The 19533-nt window shown below is 30.8% G+C and overlaps 3 protein-coding genes across 3 annotated transcripts; all 3 read right to left on the minus strand.

The window, feature by feature from the left end:
- Window positions 1-804: 804 nt before the first annotated feature.
- LOC107628608 (casparian strip membrane protein 2) lies at window positions 805-3271 on the minus strand. Its single transcript, XM_016331236.3, has 3 exons — window positions 2953-3271; window positions 2016-2139; window positions 805-1093 (listed from the first exon to the last, which is right to left on the minus strand). Exons 1-3 carry the CDS (start codon window positions 3201-3203, stop codon window positions 875-877), a joined length of 594 nt encoding a protein of 197 aa, XP_016186722.1. The 5' UTR covers window positions 3204-3271; the 3' UTR covers window positions 805-874.
- A 1012-nt stretch (window positions 3272-4283) lies between these two features.
- On the minus strand, window positions 4284-12324 carry SPY (Tetratricopeptide repeat (TPR)-like superfamily protein). The gene is made up of 18 exons (XM_016329246.3): window positions 11894-12324; window positions 11055-11482; window positions 10105-10266; window positions 9811-9986; window positions 9623-9698; window positions 9169-9297; window positions 8919-9038; window positions 8751-8819; window positions 8581-8662; window positions 7917-8011; window positions 7211-7275; window positions 6663-6861; window positions 6287-6481; window positions 6083-6177; window positions 5837-5972; window positions 5526-5743; window positions 5296-5423; window positions 4284-5147 (listed from the first exon to the last, which is right to left on the minus strand). The coding sequence occupies exons 2-18, from the start codon at window positions 11463-11465 to the stop codon at window positions 4687-4689; spliced, it is 2817 nt and encodes a 938-aa protein (XP_016184732.1). The 5' UTR covers window positions 11466-11482; window positions 11894-12324; the 3' UTR covers window positions 4284-4686.
- A 4549-nt stretch (window positions 12325-16873) lies between these two features.
- Window positions 16874-18009, minus strand: LOC107628049 (protein S40-6). The gene has a single exon (XM_016330854.3). It carries the CDS (start codon window positions 17830-17832, stop codon window positions 17173-17175), a length of 660 nt encoding a protein of 219 aa, XP_016186340.1. The 5' UTR covers window positions 17833-18009; the 3' UTR covers window positions 16874-17172.
- Window positions 18010-19533: the final 1524 nt, after the last annotated feature.

The following is a 19533-nucleotide window of genomic DNA, read 5'->3' on the forward strand; positions in this document are numbered from 1 at the left end:
TTCAACGCAAACCTTAAAAACACATTGACATTGGTCTGTTCATTTATCAAAATAGTAACATAAACCTGAGAACCCAAACATGTTAACCACATAAATATTTAGCTTCAATAGCAACACAAACCAAATCAAGTCAAAAGAAGGTTTATTTTCTTCAACACAAACTAAACGAAACCATTCTAAATAACATAACGTCTTTTTCCTCCAACATAACAAAAGGTGGTAACATAACTAAGACAACAACTTTCACACTAATTCTTAGAATCATCATTTCTTGAAAGACTGGTTCAACCCTCGTGTTGGAATGAATTTGAATAACTTAGATACTGTGCCACTGGTTGCAGCTGATATTGTCTCAGCACTAACACTCCCCAAATTCTTGACCCTAATTACTGTCTCCTTTGGACGTCTAAAAGAAAGCTGAGCTTGGAATAAACAGTATTATTATCACCATGTTTTAGCAATACTAAAATTAAAACAAAGGATTATTAGCTTTTTATATATAATCTATAAATAAAATTTTAGTTATTTAATCTTACTATTTTATTTAACTAATCCTAAGTTTTCAATCTTTAATTAACACCATATGTTTAATTAATTCGCTATGTGTCCATAATTTATTAAAAAACAATTCAAAATTGAAAAAGTTAACTAGAGAAATACAAGATCACAATAATTGTGATTTTTCTCACAATTAATTAAGATTTTCCATATAGTAATGTGCTTAGTACAACAAAATCAATTTGATCACAATTGATGATGACAACATTGGAAAAAAAAAAAAAAAAAACCCACAAAGATAAATACACAACACTAACACACACATATATATGTAAATTAATTAACAAAGTGTCTTAATTAATCAGCACAAATTAAATCAATGCTTCTTGGCAATAACCAAAGAAGACATAACAATCAAGAACATGAAGATGAGAACAACAATGAAGGAAGAGACAACTGCTCCACTTGTCTGATTACAGAAATCACTGTATTGGTTACAAATTGCAAGCCAATTGGAGCTTTGATTCCCATTGTGTGCTAAGTATACTATTGATGCAGCTGAAGCAGCACCAGCTGTTGCTAGAACAAGAAACACCTACAATAATAATATATAATAATTTCATCAAATCACTAAATAAATATCATATAACTAAGATTTCAAGAATAATTAATATAATCAAATTAAGATATATTATTATGAAAATGTTCGTTGGTACCAAATATAGTGCTTGTTTAGGCGCCATTAAGTTGATATAAAAAATGATATTTTTTTATTGAAAAAAGATTTTTTTTAGCATGTTTGATAAATTTATAGTAGTAAAAATAAAAATACTAAAAAATAAAAAATACATCTTTGTTGAAAAGTTACAATTTACATATTTTTTTATAAGATTTAAAAAAAAAAAGATATTTTTCACGTAATAAATAAACAAAAAGTACTTTTATATGGTTATACCCAAACATAATTAGTCACCAAAAAAAATACCCAAACATAATTGATAAATAAAAAGATTTTTTTGCATGAGATATCTAAACATAAAATTACTTTTACTTTTTTATAAGATCTTTTGAAAAAAGATAATTTAAAAAAAAAAATCTTTTCTTAAAAACTCACCCAAACAATCCCTAGAATAATACTTTAATCAATCTCTAAGAAATTTTATTTTAGCCAAATATTATAATATTTAATAAATTTTAATTATCAAATTAGTCTTTAATCTTTCATTTTGTTAGGTATTACCAAAATATTTTGACAAATCGATTCCAATAGACGAGAAATTCTGATGTAAAAATTGATTTTTTCAATTGAAATAAAAAATTAGTTATGAAATTAATAATTAAAATTTATTTAAAATGTCAAACTAAAAATTCTTTGAACTGAGTTGGAGTATTACTCAAATATATAATAAATAACCTTATGGATAAGTTGTCTAAAATGCATAAAACAACTATTAAAAAGAAAAAATGATTATTAATTTGAAATATATAATTTGTTACTATGTGAAAGAGGTAATTACAGAGTCTAAGATGATGAGGAAGAGTCTTGGTCCAGCTGCATGGGGACGTATGATGGCCACAATAGAGAATGGCAGTGATAGAACTAAGTACCCACCCACCAATGCCATTCCAATTACCAAAAACCTGCATTCATTTTCTTAATTAACCATTAATTTTTCTATTATCTGAAATAAATATTATGTATCCATGTATGATTATCTCTAAATATCTTAAATTTTTAATCGCGTAAAATATATTTTTTCTCTTTACTATTTATAATTTTTTTAAAATATTCTTAACATTTAATTTTATTTAATTTTGTCCCTAATATTTTTTTATTTATGTCAAAATTATCCGTAAAATTTTTTAATTTTGTTCTTAACATTTTACATGGAGTTAACATTTAGAGATAATTTTAACAAAAATTAAAAACATTAAGAATAAAATTAAATACAACTAAATGTTAAGAATATTTTAAAAAAAAAAGTTACAAACACTAAAGATAAAAAGTATATTTTACCTATTTCTAATCTATTGATTTAGTTAAAACAACGTTTATTTTAAAATAAATGGAATATTTTAAGTGACACAATAAATATGATTTCGTCTAGAAACTCAATTTTTTTCAACCTAATTTTTTAATCTTAAATTTTAAATCATAAATCTTAAATATTAAATTTTAAATCTTAAATTCTCTAAAAAATAAAGGTTGAAAAATAATCTTATAATAGAAATAGTTGACTAATGTTGACTAATTAAAATTAATTTTCTATACTTATTTTTTAAAAAATATATAATTTTCCTCTAAACTATCTAAAATATGTAAATTTATCTGATCTCAAATTTCTTAGCAAATTCATAAAATAAATGTGAGTCAACATAATAATTAATCTAAAACCAAATGCATAAACATAACACAACTCTAATAAATAGTAGAAGTTATTAAGCATGACATACGTGAAAGTGGTGAAGCTATCATAGCTAGCTTCAAACTGAAAGTATTGAGTGAAGAAAGGGAGTGTCTGATCGGCGGTCGCCATGGTGGCGGCCGCACCGAGAGCGGCCGCAACGGCACCTAACCTTAAAATAAAATCCATTATGGCCAGCCCTTTCTTCCACCCTGCTGGCCTTTGTGGTGCACCAAGCAAAGGTGCTTTTCCCTTAATAACATTGCTTGATTCTGGCACAATATCTATGGTGGTTGACATTTTTCTTTTTTGGCTTTGGAAAATTAGGGAAACTTAATTAATTAATTAGTATATATATTATATAGTAGTGTCTAAGGATATGTGAGATTGTAATATGAATGGATGTGTAAAATGGATTGAATGTTTTGAGTTTATATAGAGAATTAGGGGGATCATAAACATTTGGAAAAGTCAACTATATGATACATGAGAAGTCAAGTTGAGTTGTTTGGAAACCATTTCCACTATTAGCTACTTTTTTTTATGACATGAGAGAATAGAGAAGTTAATATTCATTTTATTTATTTATTCTCCTTCTTATAATTAATTAGTGTTAATTGACAATAAATATAATTTACTAATAAATATAAAAAAAATTAGTGTTAAAATGAATATTATTGTAAAATTTAAAAATTATATATAAAATAAATATTGACACAGGTTATGATGCATACACTTGTAACATAGAGACACCAAAAAAAAAAAAAATTAATGTGACACATGTATTTTAAATTGTTCAAAAACTAGAATTCATTTTAGAGAAAAGGAGAAATAGGTCCTCGACCTTTTGTCCTGCGGACATTTTTGTCCCTGACCATTGAAAAATACTTTTAAGTCCCTAACATTCACAAAACTTGGACGGATCAATCCCTGACGGAGGCATTTGGATGGATCAGTCCCTGACGGAAGTATTTGGACAAAGGGACTGATCCGTCCAAATTTTGTGAAGGTCAGGGACTTAAAAGTATTTTTCAATAGTCAGGGACAAAAATGTCTGCGGGACAAAAGGTCAAGACCTATTTGTCCTTTTCTCTTCATTTTATAAATCAAATTAATCTGTCCATTTATTAATCATAGTCAACCAAACAATGCAAACTCTCTCTAATCCATTAATCCACTAATCTAATATAAAATTAATAAAGCCTCAAGCATATTGATTGGTCAAACAACCTGATAAAGCCTTCCTAATCCCTTTAATCAAAATTTTCAAAAAAAAAAAAAAATTATTAACAACTTTGGACCCAATTATTAATTCAATTAAAGTTTTGATCTTTATATGAATAAATTGCTAGTTTTCACAAGATATGGCAAAAATCAATGTTGCACAAAAGCCTACACCATTAGAACAATTATCATTCATGGAGGGAAAGAAAAAATTAGTTACAATAGCCAAGAGATGTTCATTCAAAGCAGCATCACCTCTTTGCAATTTGCATATTATCATATCAGCACTTGAAACACAAATTTTGACAACACTTGCCCTACACTTTCCTACTAGGAAAAAATTGCCAATCTATAATGCAATTTTTTGTTTCTTTTTTTTTTTAAGGGGGAAAAAAAAAACAGAAACTTAGGGATGCCTAGGTTGCTACCAAAGACTCTTCCAGCAGCAACATCAATATACATTGTGCCAACCTAATACTGAATCCTATTTTTTTGTAATACAGTTCCAACATCCTTGAATCACTTACATAAAGGACTCTCAGATGAACAAACCAAATTTTCAACTTGACCCCACAATTCCTTGCTTACTACTACTACTACTATGATTCAATGACCCTCCATTTTCTTCACAATTATGAATGCTGAGTTTAGAGGATTGTTGCAATGAATTTGAACTAAATCCATTAGCCTTGACCGATTCGGGGTTACTACCCTCACTTGAGGTTGTTATGACCTTTGCTGGCTTGGACTCTTGGTTGGACGTGTCGCTCGTTGAAACGGGGTGTTGCAACGATTCCATTTGTTTCAAAGACGGAACGTCTCCTTTACAATATCTGCGCCACATTTGCCGGTATGTTGACTCTAGGCCGAGGATGAAATTCGCTCCGTCGCAAAGAGGGGACTTGGACATGAGTTCTCGTAGACTCATTCTCAAATTTTGTAGCGCTGGAATGTCGGACGCCAACTTTAGGGCCAACTTAACGTATTCGTCTTCGTTTTTGGCAACTAAATGTCCAAGGCCTGAAAATTCGAATTCCAAAGCTATGCTCAATTACACGACTTAGATCGGCCAAGAAAAAATTTTTGTGCCAAAATGTCAGCGATGAAACACATGAAAAAAGTACAAGTTTATTGGGAAACACCCACAAATTTTCTGAAAATTTCTTACCAACATTGCTAAGAAGACTAACGCCAACGTTGTGAGCATGTACTGAACCAGCCATTGTAACACATGGAACTCCCATGTATAAAGATTCACAAGTTGTCGTCGTTCCAGCATATGGAAACGTGTCCAAACTACACGAAAAGAAAAAATAGTTTACAAATTCGGTAACGCAAGTTTTTTCTTATCCAATGAAAATAAAAAACAAAACTTAGAATGCAAACAACAGATATTACCTTATGTCCATCAGAGAATAGGCTTGCATATGATCATGGTTGAGAAGTATAAGGGGCAGAAGATCAACACGAAGCGGTTCCAAACCTAATTGCTCTAGTGTTGAAAGAAATCTTTGTCTCACACTTTCACAGCAAAATGGTTTACATTTCACCACAAGGCGAGAATTCGGGATTGCACACAGTATCCTTGCCCAAACCTGCAATACTTTAGGTGTAATCTGTCGAAATAAAATAACACAAGTTAGAATATGCATGATTACTTGACTAAATAAAAACATTTCGTATTAAATAATATATGTATAACACACTACCTTCGCCAGATTGTTAAAACTGCCGAATGTGACAAAGCCATTGGAAATGGCAGGAGTTGGAACAATAGGACCGGCCTCGGGAGAAGGAGTGTAACAAAGGAAACATTCTGGTAAACGAACTAGCTCTTCAACGTGGCTGAGATATAGAAGTACCATTAGCAAACAAACTAGAATAACCATAATACAGAATAAGTGCTCTGAACAGATTAACGACAAGAAAGTACAGAAGTTCTAGAGGAGATCTACTTCTGCTTTGTTTCAGGAGGGTCCACCAGAGAATCACTGATTCTATAATCAATTGTTGGCAATCCGGTGGTGTTTGGATAACCAATCCAAGTCACCTGCATGTCAAGCACTATAGGTTAAATTTTTGCAGAAAAAGAATCAAACCTACTACTAAAACAAAGGGAAAGAGTTAAAGAGTCTCCATATAGATGTGAAAAAAAATACCTGAATTGGAGCAGGTCGACATGCCATCATCCCCAATTTGTTATTTGCTGTATGGCCAGTAAGTTCTACCAAAATATCAACTTGATCTTCTCTAACCATTTCGGCAACCTTCTTTTCATCGGTCCCATATATATCTTTCCAGATCCCACCCTTCTTTAAGACTTTCTCTCTAAACCGAATGGTTTTAGCATCAGCCTGCAACAACACAAGAAAATCAATTATCTGCCAAAAATGGAAAAAATTACGACAGCAGAAAACTATGCACCCGGAGTTATCAGAAATGATGAAATGTAAGCCAAGACAACAACTATGCAGAAATGCATGCCGGGACAGATGAAACCAATGCGTTTTTCACAGAAGCATTTATAAACGATACCTTGACAACTGCTGAATAAACAATCACTTTATAATTGGTGTAGTCATGATATACAAGGGGAGCTTCAATGAAATACGACACAGAATGTGTAAAATAGTCAGGAGATACATATCCTATCACAAGAGGACGTTCAGGATCTTTTGTGTTGTTCCATGATGTGAACTGCGGATATAGCCTCATAAATCTCCTGCCCCAGTCCCTGAAAGGAAATGTTTCACTTTTAATAGTGTCCAAGCTACACATCTTTCTACCTTCCACATTAAGTGGATTTCATGCACAAAATAGAAAACTACATGTAGAAAAGAAAATATGACACTACAATTTTTCTAAAGTAACTCTAAAAAGACTGTTCCTTCATGACTAAAAAGTTCATTCAACCAATTAAAGTTGATCGAGAAGTCAATTGAAGTACAATATATCTCATCACTGGGGAAAGTTAGGCAAAGTAGTCGACTAAATATTGTAGCTAAAGATGCCAATCAAGCAGTACCAATGGGGCAATAATCGAAATTCATGTACAAAATAAGTTCATAGGAGAAAACTGCAACCTGTGAGCCTCAAAAAGCTTGTCATCATTCCCTTCATCAATGTAATTCATTGCGAGCAAGCGATTCTGCACATTAAAGTGGATTTAAATGAGATGCCAATTAATATATGGACAAACCTCCAAGAATAAAATAATAGATAATTCATCGGAAGAACAAAATTCAGTCGTCCATAGCTTGTATCACAACACAGGCTAGTTTAAGAGAAAGTTAAAGTAATATTACTTACATTTTTATACATTAGTTTCAAAATTAACATTCAAGTATTCAACTGAACCACCTTTTATTATTATGGAAACTTAAGACTCCTTAGTCCCTCAGCTTATCTAAGGAATCCGACGAAAACATAGAATCTTCTTTAATCAAGGATGCTAAATATGTATCTAGGCTTCCCATTTAAGGAAGTATTAGTAGAAGTAAGACAGCAGTGAATTTGTTAGCAGAATCAGATTTATTAACATATAGGATGTGACGCTTTACACTAAGAAAGCATACACCAAAACCTAAATGGAGTGAGAAAGGTTCAGACAACACCATAATAAAAGCATCGTCCATCACATCCATAAAAAAAATGTGAAACACTTTGAAAGTTGAAGTTGCTTGATAACAATGAAAACAAAAGCACCACCCAAAGTTTAATTTCCGACATCAAAAGCATCGATTGAACAATGAAAGAGAGAATGAAAAAGAAAAAAAAAAGGCACCAGACCTGGCCAGCATTTCGTGAGTCAGGATCAATCTTTAGACATTGCTCATAAGCGTTAATAGCTAAAGCAATATCACCAGCATCTCTATAAAGAACTCCTGCGCAACAATAATACATTATATTAAGTGTATGCAGATGTTATAGAAGTTCTTCTTGCTTGAACTTTATTAAATCATATTTTGTAACTGAACATAACGAGAAACGTAGAATCTTTTGGCCAAGAGAGATAACTTGCATAAGTCTAAAGACAATAAATCACACGTATTCAGAAACCCCTTCCGCACTAACTGCCATTCTAGTTATCTTCACCTAAACAGTAATATCATTTCAACATAAACTTTGTAGCCAGCATTATGTTTGATCTCTTGTACATAAAATACCAAAATGCTACTATGAAAATTGGCCTATCGAAAGAGAAAGTAGACAGATTCACTTGAACCAACTTAAACTTTTTTTGTAAACCTTCTCCAACCATCTAAGTCTATAATGTTACATTGTTACTGAATCACAGTTACTGAGAAACCTGGTGAAGATTAGCAAGTCCAACTATACCTATTCTAAAATTATGCTCCTTTCAAAAAGAATTAAATTGTAGACAAAGACAACCACATCCATGTTCAAACCATAACGAGCAAACAAATAAATCATAGGAAAAAGGAGAAAATACCTAGGTTATTGTATGCTTCTGCATATGTTGGATTTGCCATGATAGCTTTTTCAATCATACTTGCAGCAGAATCCATTTTACCCTGGAGAAAGAATGGAAAACATGCAGAGAATCAGTTACTGAAGAAACTTCTGATTAATCCCAAATTAAAAAATTACACAATACCTAACCTGGACAGTGTATACAACCCCAAGGTTATTTAATGACTGTGAAAAGTTTGGTTTGATTGACAATGCAAGCTGCATATAACAAAAGGACAAAGTTGTGATAACTGCTAACGAAACAATGCATTTTGACACAAGCGTTACAAAATGGACATGATTATCATTAGTCATTACCTGATAGCATTCTACAGCCTTGTCAAGGTTGTCACGATCTTTGTATATAACACCTAGATTGTTACAAGCTTCTGCACAATGTGGATTGAAGTGGAAGGCGAGTTCATAGAACACAATAGCCTAAACAGTATAAATTGATTTTCCACAAATTCGATTAGTCATAGAAGAAGTTGACATTTGTATCATAATATAATACGATAAGTTTATATCTGCAACTGGAAAAATAGTCACGTGGGTGTGTAAGACATACCATATCAAATTTAAGCATCTCCCCATACGCAACCCCAAGATTATACATGGCATCGGCATAATGCCAATTATAATACAAAGCTTTCTTATAAAAAGCCACACCTCGATTGATATCTCCTTCGAGTTTAACCTATAAACCAAAACAGTGATTTAGGACAATAACCGGAAAGAAGATAGCATATTAGTATCAAGACTCGACTTCCCTTCCCAATTCAGAAGGAACAAGGAGAAGATATTATTTTGTATTTCCAGAAAGCCACTTCGAAATTGTGCAAAAGTAATTTAAAGTACAACAGTCACTAAGCAACAAACTGCGGATTCCATGGCTATCAAAAGTAAATAACTGTGTTAAAGAACCATAGTGTAACACGGTTCTACAATTTTTACAATCTATTACCATTGCGTTATTATTCATGCTGATAATAAGATTATACGTGGAATTTCACGAGCATCACCTTTGTTCCCAAGTCGGTCAAAGCTATAGCCATATTATTCTTTGCAATCTCAAAGTTAGGAGAAACAGCTAAACACCTGCCACAGAACATTGATTGAACATAGAAGCCAACATCAAAAGTCAAATAATTCAACAAAAATATTAGATGCAGAACTTGGTTCTGGAAAGATAATGCAAGCTGTAGATAACCTCTCATAACAAGTAATAGCCGCTTCTAAATCACCACGATTTTTGTAAATCACACCCATATTGCAGTATGCTTCAGCATACATAGGCCTTTCTGATGCAGCCTTTTCATAGAAAGTGAGGGCCATGTCATATTGCATCATTTCAGAATAGACCACGCCGAGGTTATAATATGCTGGCTGCAGGAACACGTTATCCGGGAGAAAATGTATTATTATGCAGACAAAGCTAAATAAATTTAAAAAAGGGATGTAGCATTCCAAAAAGGCAAAATGATTGGAAATGTAAGAGAATTACAGCATAGCGCGGATCTATTTTGAGGGCTTCAAAATATTTTTGAATTCCCTCTTGTGTGTTTCCTGAGAGCTTTATGTTGGTACCAATATCTGTTAAAACAATGGCTAGGCACTCCGCAGCTGCTTTATACGATGGATCTACTCGTAAAGCCTTCTGATATGACTGTTCCAAGTGCATCAAATATGATCTCAGTTATGACTTCGAGGCAAATTTTCTACTAACTTCTTAAAGCTCTAGAATCAGAAATATACATTATAATGAAGTACAATGACAGTTAAAACTTTGTGATATTAGCAAACAAAATGTAATATTGAGGTTATATAGATTAACCTATGCATCCCAATTCCCAAACATCATATTCTCACAATACAGGAGCCAGAAACAGCTCTGAAAATTTTAAGAAGTTGAAACCTTACGCCTAATCTATACCTTCATCCTCCAAGGTAAATCTAGCCTTACTAGTTAATGAAAATGGATCCTCTCAACTTAAGTCACTAGACCATTTAAACTGTGGATTTTCACTGTTGATTGGATACGCTTGTGGGATACATGTTAGGGTCCACCATGTGGTGAAAATTCACGCTTGATATGGTCCAGTGGATTTTCCAACTGAAAGGATCCATTCCCATTAGGTAATATATTGAGGCTGTAACAAGAACAGCCACTTGAAAAAGTATGAAAAAATACAACCCTTCATGTTTCGACACTACTTTCATAAATTACTAAATAATTGTAGCAGTCTTCGTATCAGAATTCCCAGTCAAATACTACATCATCTAAACGTATATTTCTAAAGAAAAGATAGATAGTAGATCCACTACCAAGGAGCTAGCTATGCTTATTCTACATCATAAACGGTAACAATCATGCCGCATCATAAACAACCGAAATGAAGAAAACAACAATGCTGCGGAATTTATCACAAAGCTACTTAACTGGCATGGACATACCTCAGCTGCTTCCACAAGGCGACCTTCTTCTTTGTACAGGATACCACAGTGCGTGAGAGCGCAAGCATTTTGAGGATCCAATCTGATAGCCTCGGCAAAACTTTCAAAAGCAAGCCTGCCCATATTCTGCATCTGCAAGCATATCCCCTTTCCTATGTGAGCCTCCACATTTCCACTATCATTGTCAAGGACACGTTCATACAAAGCAAGAGCATCGACGAACTTGTTCCTTGACCGTAAGATGTTCGCAAAAGCAAGATCATCATTCCCTTCGCTTTGCTTATCCGCCGAACCAACATCCACAGCAGAGCCACCAGTACTTATAGAATTCTGAGAGACTTTCAAAAAACCATTGTCTTTAGATAATTCCTTTTCTCCCCCATTCCCATCATTGTTTTCTATCCATGCCATCTGAGCACTACACTTCCCTAAACAAAAACAAAGCATATCACAGACACTGTTATTCTTGCACTCTGATGAAACAATACAATACCGTGTTTGGATCAGCTTAGTTTTCAAACCAGCTTAAGATCAAAATCATGAGACAATTTCCAAAAAAATAAAAGTAAAATAAAAAATCCCAAAATAAGATGTTACTAAACATGCCTTGAATTCCATCCAAATGCAATAGAAATGGAATCAAACTGAAGAAGTGAGCATCAAGTAACACTGTAAAGCATCATGAACGCAAATTGATCAAAACCCCAAAACCCCCCAATCATGAAAACAAAACCCTAGCAAGTAACTACAACTAACTAACATTGAAGATTTCGAACAAAAGAAGACCAACATAGCAAAGGTTAGATCTTTAGCAACAAAATTAGGGCATGGAAACTTACAGGGGAAGCTCCAGAAGCGTCTTCAATGGATGCAGGAAAAGGGCATGGGCAAGTTGGAAACTTTAATCATAAACCCTCAAAAAAACAGCATCTTGGGAAAAGGGGCAGTTGCAATATAGAAAAAGCAGAAAGAAGAAAATAAACAATGAGGAAAAGAAGAGAGAGAAGAAGGAGAGTGGTGAAATGAAAGGTTTTAGAATATGAAGAAATTAAGGAGGGGCATTCAAGATGAAGAAGAAGAAGAAGGTTGTGTTGTTTTGAGGGTTTTTTTTTTTTTTTTTCCTTCTTTTCTGAGTTTCTCTTCCCCCTCCGACAAAGAGAAACAGTGGTTGAATGTGTCACAAACCCAGAAAGAAACCCTCTTTCTCTCTCTTTCTCTGACACTGTTCCTTTTGATTACAGCATTGGACGCAATTGCATAGGGACAACACAAACTTTGTTGTTCCTCTTTTAACCCCTTTTCTCTTTTTTTTTTTTTTTTTTTTAATTTATCAATGATCCATCATCTTCAATTATTACATCAACTATGAAAAAAAAAAAAAAGGGAAACATGGATCTAATTTGAGTGTAATTAATTAAGAGTTTAATTTTGATACACTGATAGTGTAAAACGTTTTACTCAATCGTACAACGATATTTGTTCTTTTGAATAACTATTTACGCGATCAAAGTAAAAGAGAATTATTTTTGTTGATGTGACGTTACGTAATTAGATGCACGTGTAAAATTATTTTATATTGACAATGAATCAAAATTAAAATTATTAATTAATTAGAGTACCATAAGCTTTATTTAGGCATTAATAATTTAAGATCAATTGTTAAGAATACTAAAATGGAAAGATTTTTATTTTATAGAAAAAATAAAATTTTATACATTGGATATTACTAAAAATGTCATAATTAAATATTTTTTTTCTATATTGTTATTCTACTTTGATATTTTTAACAAGTGATCTTTGAAAAAGAAATAGAAAATGTGAATATTCTTAGTGACTCTTAAAATTAGATGGAGATAAAGTAGAAGTACTTTATTAGAAAACTAGAACTTTTAAAAGGATAAATGATTTTTATTTGATTTATCTAACATGCAAACCAAAACAATAGGGTGCAAATATGTAATAATTAAACTCAACATACATTATACATGAAAAAATAATTTAATTAGTCTTGAACAAAAATTGTACCTTCAATGAGAGCAAATTACTCTAAATTTGTTAGCCTCTAAACTTTATGTATGCTAATGAAGTAATGATTAATGTCTTTATTCTTGTGTGGATTATATCATTAATGATTTTGATTTATCAGTTGAAGCCATGAACATAAAGAGGAGTGGGGAAATTGTTTACATAAAGTTTAATATCTTTACATACTTCCTTAAATTCAATGACTAAATTAAATCACACTTTTAGCCTCCTTTTTTTTCGCCTTTATTGGATTACCAATATAATTATTTATTTAGAATCAACTTGAGAGGAGAAAAGGGTAGACATACTTTGAGGCAAAGACATTATTAGTTAAGAATTAATTATTTGGATGGAATACATGCATGGTTTGATTGATGAGCTATAAAAGAAATGAATTTAGATCTTTACAATGAAAATTTTATAAAGTAATAAAGTGTGAGTTTAATCACTATTAAATTTGTAATTTCTATAAAATGTGTATTTTATTATCTTAATTTAAAAATAATTAATTTTTCATTTTAGAGAATTTTATTCCAAAAGAAATAAGAAAAGAAAATTGATATATATTTTTTATTTTTTATTCTTAATATTAAAATTAAGAAAAAAACTCTAAACAGCCCTGACAATTACTTCGAAAGATAACGAGACCCTTAACAAACAAAAATATCCAATCCAATCCCTGAACTTTACTTTTATGGGACTGATTAGTCTCTGTGTCAGTATTTTTTTATTTTTTATTTTTTTGCACAAGGGCTAATCAGTCTCATAAAAGTAAAGTTCAGGGGCTGAGTTGAGTATTTTTTTTATTAAAGGTCTCGTAGTCTTTTCGAGGTAATGGTCAGGAATCGAATTGGATATTCACTCTAAAATTAATTGATAAAAAATTTTAAAAAATTATTTTTAATATAAAAAAAGTGTATAAAAAACATATAAAAAAGAAAATTGTTGTAATCAAGCCCAAAGCGTGACAAACAATGTTGGATGGACTTTTCTGAATGATATGGACACATTTATCCACCAATTAGGACAAAGGGTTCCATGGCTTTTTCTAAGATGGGAAATTTGATGCATATAATATGTGTTAGGCAAATGTTAGGAAAACGTGGATATGCTATAAATAGATGATTTCCTTAATGACAATGAACACATTATGGATCTTAAAAAACATGGAATTAAATTATGAATGAATTTCTAAAAGTAGTGCCGTTTGGATATTAAATATGACCTATTGATAAAAAGTAAGAAATATATTAAATTTTGAATGTGATCAAATATATATAAGTGAGAAGTATAATAATTTAGATTTTTTTAATTAAAGATAGAACTCATCTATTAAAAATGATTAATTATTAGATGATCACAAGAACTAATGGCACAAGAAAAAGTGAGATTTTAAAAAAAAAAATTACAAAAAATATTGAACATAATCAGAGTTTTGGGAATATAATGTATAATTAAGTAGGTAACATAATTATATCAATTTTGGAGAAGGAGAACAATAAGGAAAAAAATTTGTTGGACATAGATTCATAGTTCTTATTGATATTTGATACTTCATAGTTCATACACTTATAATATCAGTCATTTAAATATAGTTATGATAAGTTTTAAAAAATATTGGTATAGGAGTATTCAACTATTTTTTTTTTTTTTACTCTATTCTTATTTTTGTCTTTATTAAATTTAGTGAAAATACCAAGTGAAAAGAGACAAAAATTTAAAAAACACACTCCTAGTTTATTAAAACAATAAATTTCTTAGTAAAAATCTTGTTTTTTCCTAAAACTTTTTTTAGGAACAATAAATTGATTTTTTTTTTAGTTGAGTTGGCAATCCTGGTCCATTATAACAACCCTCCACATTGGACTTCTTTAGTGACCACACCAAAAAAAAAGTTGGACCAAAACGAAGAAGAGAAAAACCTTGGGTTTCTTTTAACAAAACCACAAATGTAATGTGCTCGTGCATTATGAATTTTTTTTTTTTTTTTTTTGAAACTGAAAAATGATACAAATTTCAGAAAGCTTAAGTTGCGTTTTTATTTTTTGGATTTTATAAAAAAAAAATGTAAAATCAGAAGGTAAAAATAAAAAATAAAATTTTACCATTTATATTTTTTCTTTTACAAAATCCAAAAAATAAAAAATATTAAAAATAAAAATAAAAAATAAAAACTCAAATCAAACGTATCCTTAGGATTATCTCTGGTTTTTTTTTTTTTTGTATTAATTTCTAAATTTAAATAGGCTTGTTTGATTTCAATAAACAAAAAGTTTATGAATTAGTCAATTAGGTAGGATTCTTTTTGCCCCAATGTGTTATGACCCTAGTCCGAAGTAAGGTAATAATAGCTCAAACTTTGAGCTAGATTTTATTAAGCTTTTATACCAGTTTCCCAACTATAAACTTTTTGAGTTATTGGTATCTTGTTATATTCTACATGTAATTCAAGTAATTAATGTTAGACAACACTAATAAACACCCTACTTTAATCAATTATTTATTTTATTTGTTTGGGGTATATCACAAGGAAAGGGTTGGTGAAAGAACCAAGTTTGCGCTGACCTTTGATTCATGTAAGCACAAGATTTGTCCTATAATTAAAGTTTCAAAAACTCAATTTAGTACTTATAATAATAATAATAATAACAAGGAAGAAATATTTGTAGGCTTCTAACCCATTTAATACATAATTAATAAAGTACACACATATGATCATTTGAGCTTAAAATATATATACATTTTTTAAATGTTAACTATCATAAAAAAAAAAAGTTCCTATAGATGTACCTTCTTTTTTGTTGTTCCCCAAATCATTTTTCACTCTAGCAAATTAAGGATTAGTCTAAGACAAAATTTAAATCCCAATACTTATTTAAATAGATTAATAAATTAATTATTAAATTAACTTAAATTGATTATTAAAAATATACTTAAAATATGTAACAGTCTGTTGAGGTCATCTCTCTTTTCTTGATGCCTATGGCATAAGAAGAGGCTGTTTTCATTCAAAAAAATAAACACATTATTATAACATAGTTTTTAAATTTTTTTTTTTTTTACATAGAGTCATAGACAACCACAAAATAAATAAATAAAACTGTGAAAAAAATACTAGTGGTTTATTTCATATACACTAAAATGAAGTTAAGTTTTTCATTAAAAAAAAAAAAAGAAAAAAAGCTTCAAAGAGCATTATAGAAAAGGTCAAATGCTTCATATTCACCCGGCTTGTCATTTACAAAACTGTTTATTCGGTCCCGGAAAAACAACAAATAACCTTAAACAACCACTAATCTTTGTTATCTCTAATGACGTAAAGTTAAATAGTTAATAGTGATTATCTAAGCAACCACTAACTCATATTATATTATATTATTCATAATCAATTCAATCATAGAGTACGACATCATAATCGACACAACAGCTCTACCTAATCTTCAAGATCTATAAAAGCTCAATTATGTTGATTCATTAATCTGGAAAATATGTATTTACAAAATCTTTCCTTAAGTTAGTTTAATAGAATAATCATATAATATAAACATATAAATAATCATCAATAATAACTATTGGGTTAGTCAGTCTAGTTTATTTATCTACTTAAACAAATATCGCAACTGATTATTATTTATTTATCTATTTAAACAAATATTGCACCTGATTAATTAATCATTCACCAGCTAGTTGAGAAAATATCATAAAAAATAAAATATCACTCATTTACTTAAATAAGTAGGTGTTAAATTAGTTCTTAGTCAGCTGAAATAATAATAAATGAAAAAAAAATCAAATAGAAATCAAGCCTCTCTATTTTATTAATTATTATCAAATAGTGTTTTATTATATATTTTTATTAAAAAAAAACAATATATAACAAGAGATCACACTTGCTAATACTAATTTAAGGAAAAAAATTGAGAGAACATTCCCAATTCAAATAACTAAAATTCTTGTTAGTTACCATATGTGAAGCTATCAAAATTGAGCTTCATCAAATTAAAAGAAAAAAAAAACACTAATAATAATTAATTAACTTATTAACTTAATTTTAAGTTTTTAACTGATTAATAATATCATTACTTCATTAGTATCAATCAAGAAAACCGGTTTTGCGCCAAATTGCATTTCTCACTTGGCGAAGATCTCTTCCTTTGAGAGTTCTACCGACGCCTTCCAACACCGAAAACGACGTCGTATTTGGTAGAGCGCCGGAGCTTCGCGCTACGATCTCGTGCGGCGGCAGCATTTCGTCATCGTCGTCGTATCCGTCGTCCACATCGGCAAGATCGCCGGCATTCTTTCTCGTTTTTGCTGCAGCAACCGGAACCTTCACCGGATCAGACTGCTGAAACTTCCGGCCTCCACATCCGCCGCCGGGAACCGATTGGGAGAAGTAACTGTCGCCGTTCGGCCTCGGAATCGAAGGAATCGTCACCGTTGACGTCGAAGATGACGACGGTTTCCGGCGAAGAACTGCTAAACGATTGGATTCTGGTAACGCCGCGAGGATGCCGGAGTTTTGGCGGACTCTCCGGTGGTCGTTGTTGTTCGCCGGTGGCCATGCCGAGAACTGATTCTCCAGCTCGGAAGCTTCGTCGGCGGCGTAGAAGAGTTCTGCTTCATTGAGCTCAGCGCCGGCGGCGGATGCGGAAGATAAATGTGAGGGTGAAACGGCGAAGAGGCCGAGGAGGCGGTCAGAGGAGGAAGATGGTGGTGAACGGCGGTGGCGGGAACTGGCAGTGAGATCCATTTTTTTTTTTTTAATTTGTTAAGAAAAAAGAAAAAGTGATGAAAAAGAGAAAGTAGAGAGGAGAGAGAATGTGTGTATCTATCCGTGACTCTGTGTGATGTGGCGAAAGTGTGAAGAGACACAAAACGAAGAAAAGCAGGTCTTAAATGCCATCAAGAATGTGGTGGCACAATCAGAAAGAAAGAGAAGAACAATATATTCATTTTTTTTTATTTTTAATTTACCCTAATAATAATAAAAACTAAAATACCCACTAATTAAATTTATTTATAATAATGTATCTCTAGTATATCTCTATACATAGTATTTACTTGATAAAAATATTATTTGTACGCTAAAATTAATCATTAAAATCAGCTATTAATATATTTGTATATAAATATATATGTGATTTAATTTATTTTTAATGTATATTTATATTTTAACATATATTTTATATTAATAACTAATTTTGATAACTAATTTTAATATATATGTAACACTATTCTTAATTGATAATTACTTTGTCTGTATATTTAACATAATTATTAATCGAATCATAAATTTTTTTAATTTAAAATTAATTATTAATATAAAATATATATTAAAAATAAGTTAAATAATATATATATATTTATATATAAATATATACTATAATTATTTTAATAGTTAATTTTAATGTATGTATACATAATATAAGAAGTAATTATAAGTTATAAAAATAAATTAATCAAGTTCTTAATTATTGGCTTAGATAATGAAATGAAAAAAAAAAATGCATATCATTATCATTTTGGATTTGGAAGTGGTATTTGTTTGGATTTGAGATTTGTGGGATCCCACACGTAAGCTATGGAACTTGAGGACATACTCCTTACAACACGACACGCATGCTAAGTAAGGGTAAGGGGAATGCCATTGCTTCTTATCCATTGATATTTAAAATTTTAAATAGCATTGTAGAATTCCAACTTCTTTAATTTCCAAATAATATTATTGCTAAAGATTATCTGATAATAAAGTGATTCAATAGATAATTACTTCTCAGTGTTCACGGGGTTTAGTTTTCAGGAAAACCACTAGTTACAAAATTATTTGTTATAAGAATTAAATTGTTTGGTTTGATCTATTTTAGTCCTTCAAATTTTTGACTAATTTTAATTTTGAGCCCTAAATTTATAATTATCCAATTAATACCCTTAAATATTAGATTGTATCTCACGTTTGTTCCTGTAATTATCTCCGTTAATGAAAATCTGATGTGGCATATTAAGTTGACAGAATGTGTATTCACGTGGCACTCAACTTGCTAGAATGGATATGTGATGAGTGAATGATGTAGTAAAAGTTAAATGAACTCAATTTGCAGCCCTCTTTTTCCTAGTATGTTTGAGACTTTGCTGGAGAAATTGAGTTCATTTAACTTTTGTCATGTCATTCACTCATTACACATCCATTCTGTCAAGTTGGGTGTCATGTGGATACACATTCTATCAATTTAATGTGTTACATCAGATTTATGTTAATGGAAATAGCTACAGGAGCAAACGTGGAACACAATCTAATATTTGAGGGTATTAATTGGATAACTATAAATTTGGGGGTCGAAATTGAAGCCGATCGAAAATTTCAGGGACCAAAATAGGTTTCAACTCGACTATGTATGTTAAAGGTAAGTTAAAAAGAATACTTAAAAAGGATGGATTAAATTTACGTTTAATA

This window comes from Arachis ipaensis, chromosome B2, assembly GCF_059453495.1.
Source record: "Arachis ipaensis isolate K30076 ecotype BB chromosome B2, ASM5945349v1, whole genome shotgun sequence".
Classification (NCBI taxonomy): Eukaryota; Viridiplantae; Streptophyta; class Magnoliopsida; order Fabales; family Fabaceae; genus Arachis; species Arachis ipaensis.

Bases quoted from the DNA above. Each gene is read 5' to 3' on its own strand.
- SPY (XM_016329246.3), bottom strand. From the start codon at position 11,465: ATGGCATGGATAGAAAACAATGATGGGAATGGGGGAGAAAAGGAATTA. The intron at 9,699-9,810 runs GTTATCTACAGC...GTTCTGTGGCAG, and splicing joins GCTATTACTTGTTATGAGAG to GTGTTTAGCTGTTTCTCCTA. The intron at 6,482-6,662 runs GTATCGTTTATA...GTGTTGTTGCAG, and splicing joins TTTATTCAGCAGTTGTCAAG to GCTGATGCTAAAACCATTCG.
- LOC107628049 (XM_016330854.3), bottom strand. From the start codon at position 17,832: ATGGATCTCACTGCCAGTTCCCGCCACCGCCGTTCACCACCATCTTCC.
- LOC107628608 (XM_016331236.3), bottom strand. From the start codon at position 3,203: ATGTCAACCACCATAGATATTGTGCCAGAATCAAGCAATGTTATTAAG. The intron at 2,140-2,952 runs GTATGTCATGCT...AAATGAATGCAG, and splicing joins GATAGCTTCACCACTTTCAC to GTTTTTGGTAATTGGAATGG. The intron at 1,094-2,015 runs GTAATTACCTCT...TTATTATTGTAG, and splicing joins TCCTCATCATCTTAGACTCT to GTGTTTCTTGTTCTAGCAAC.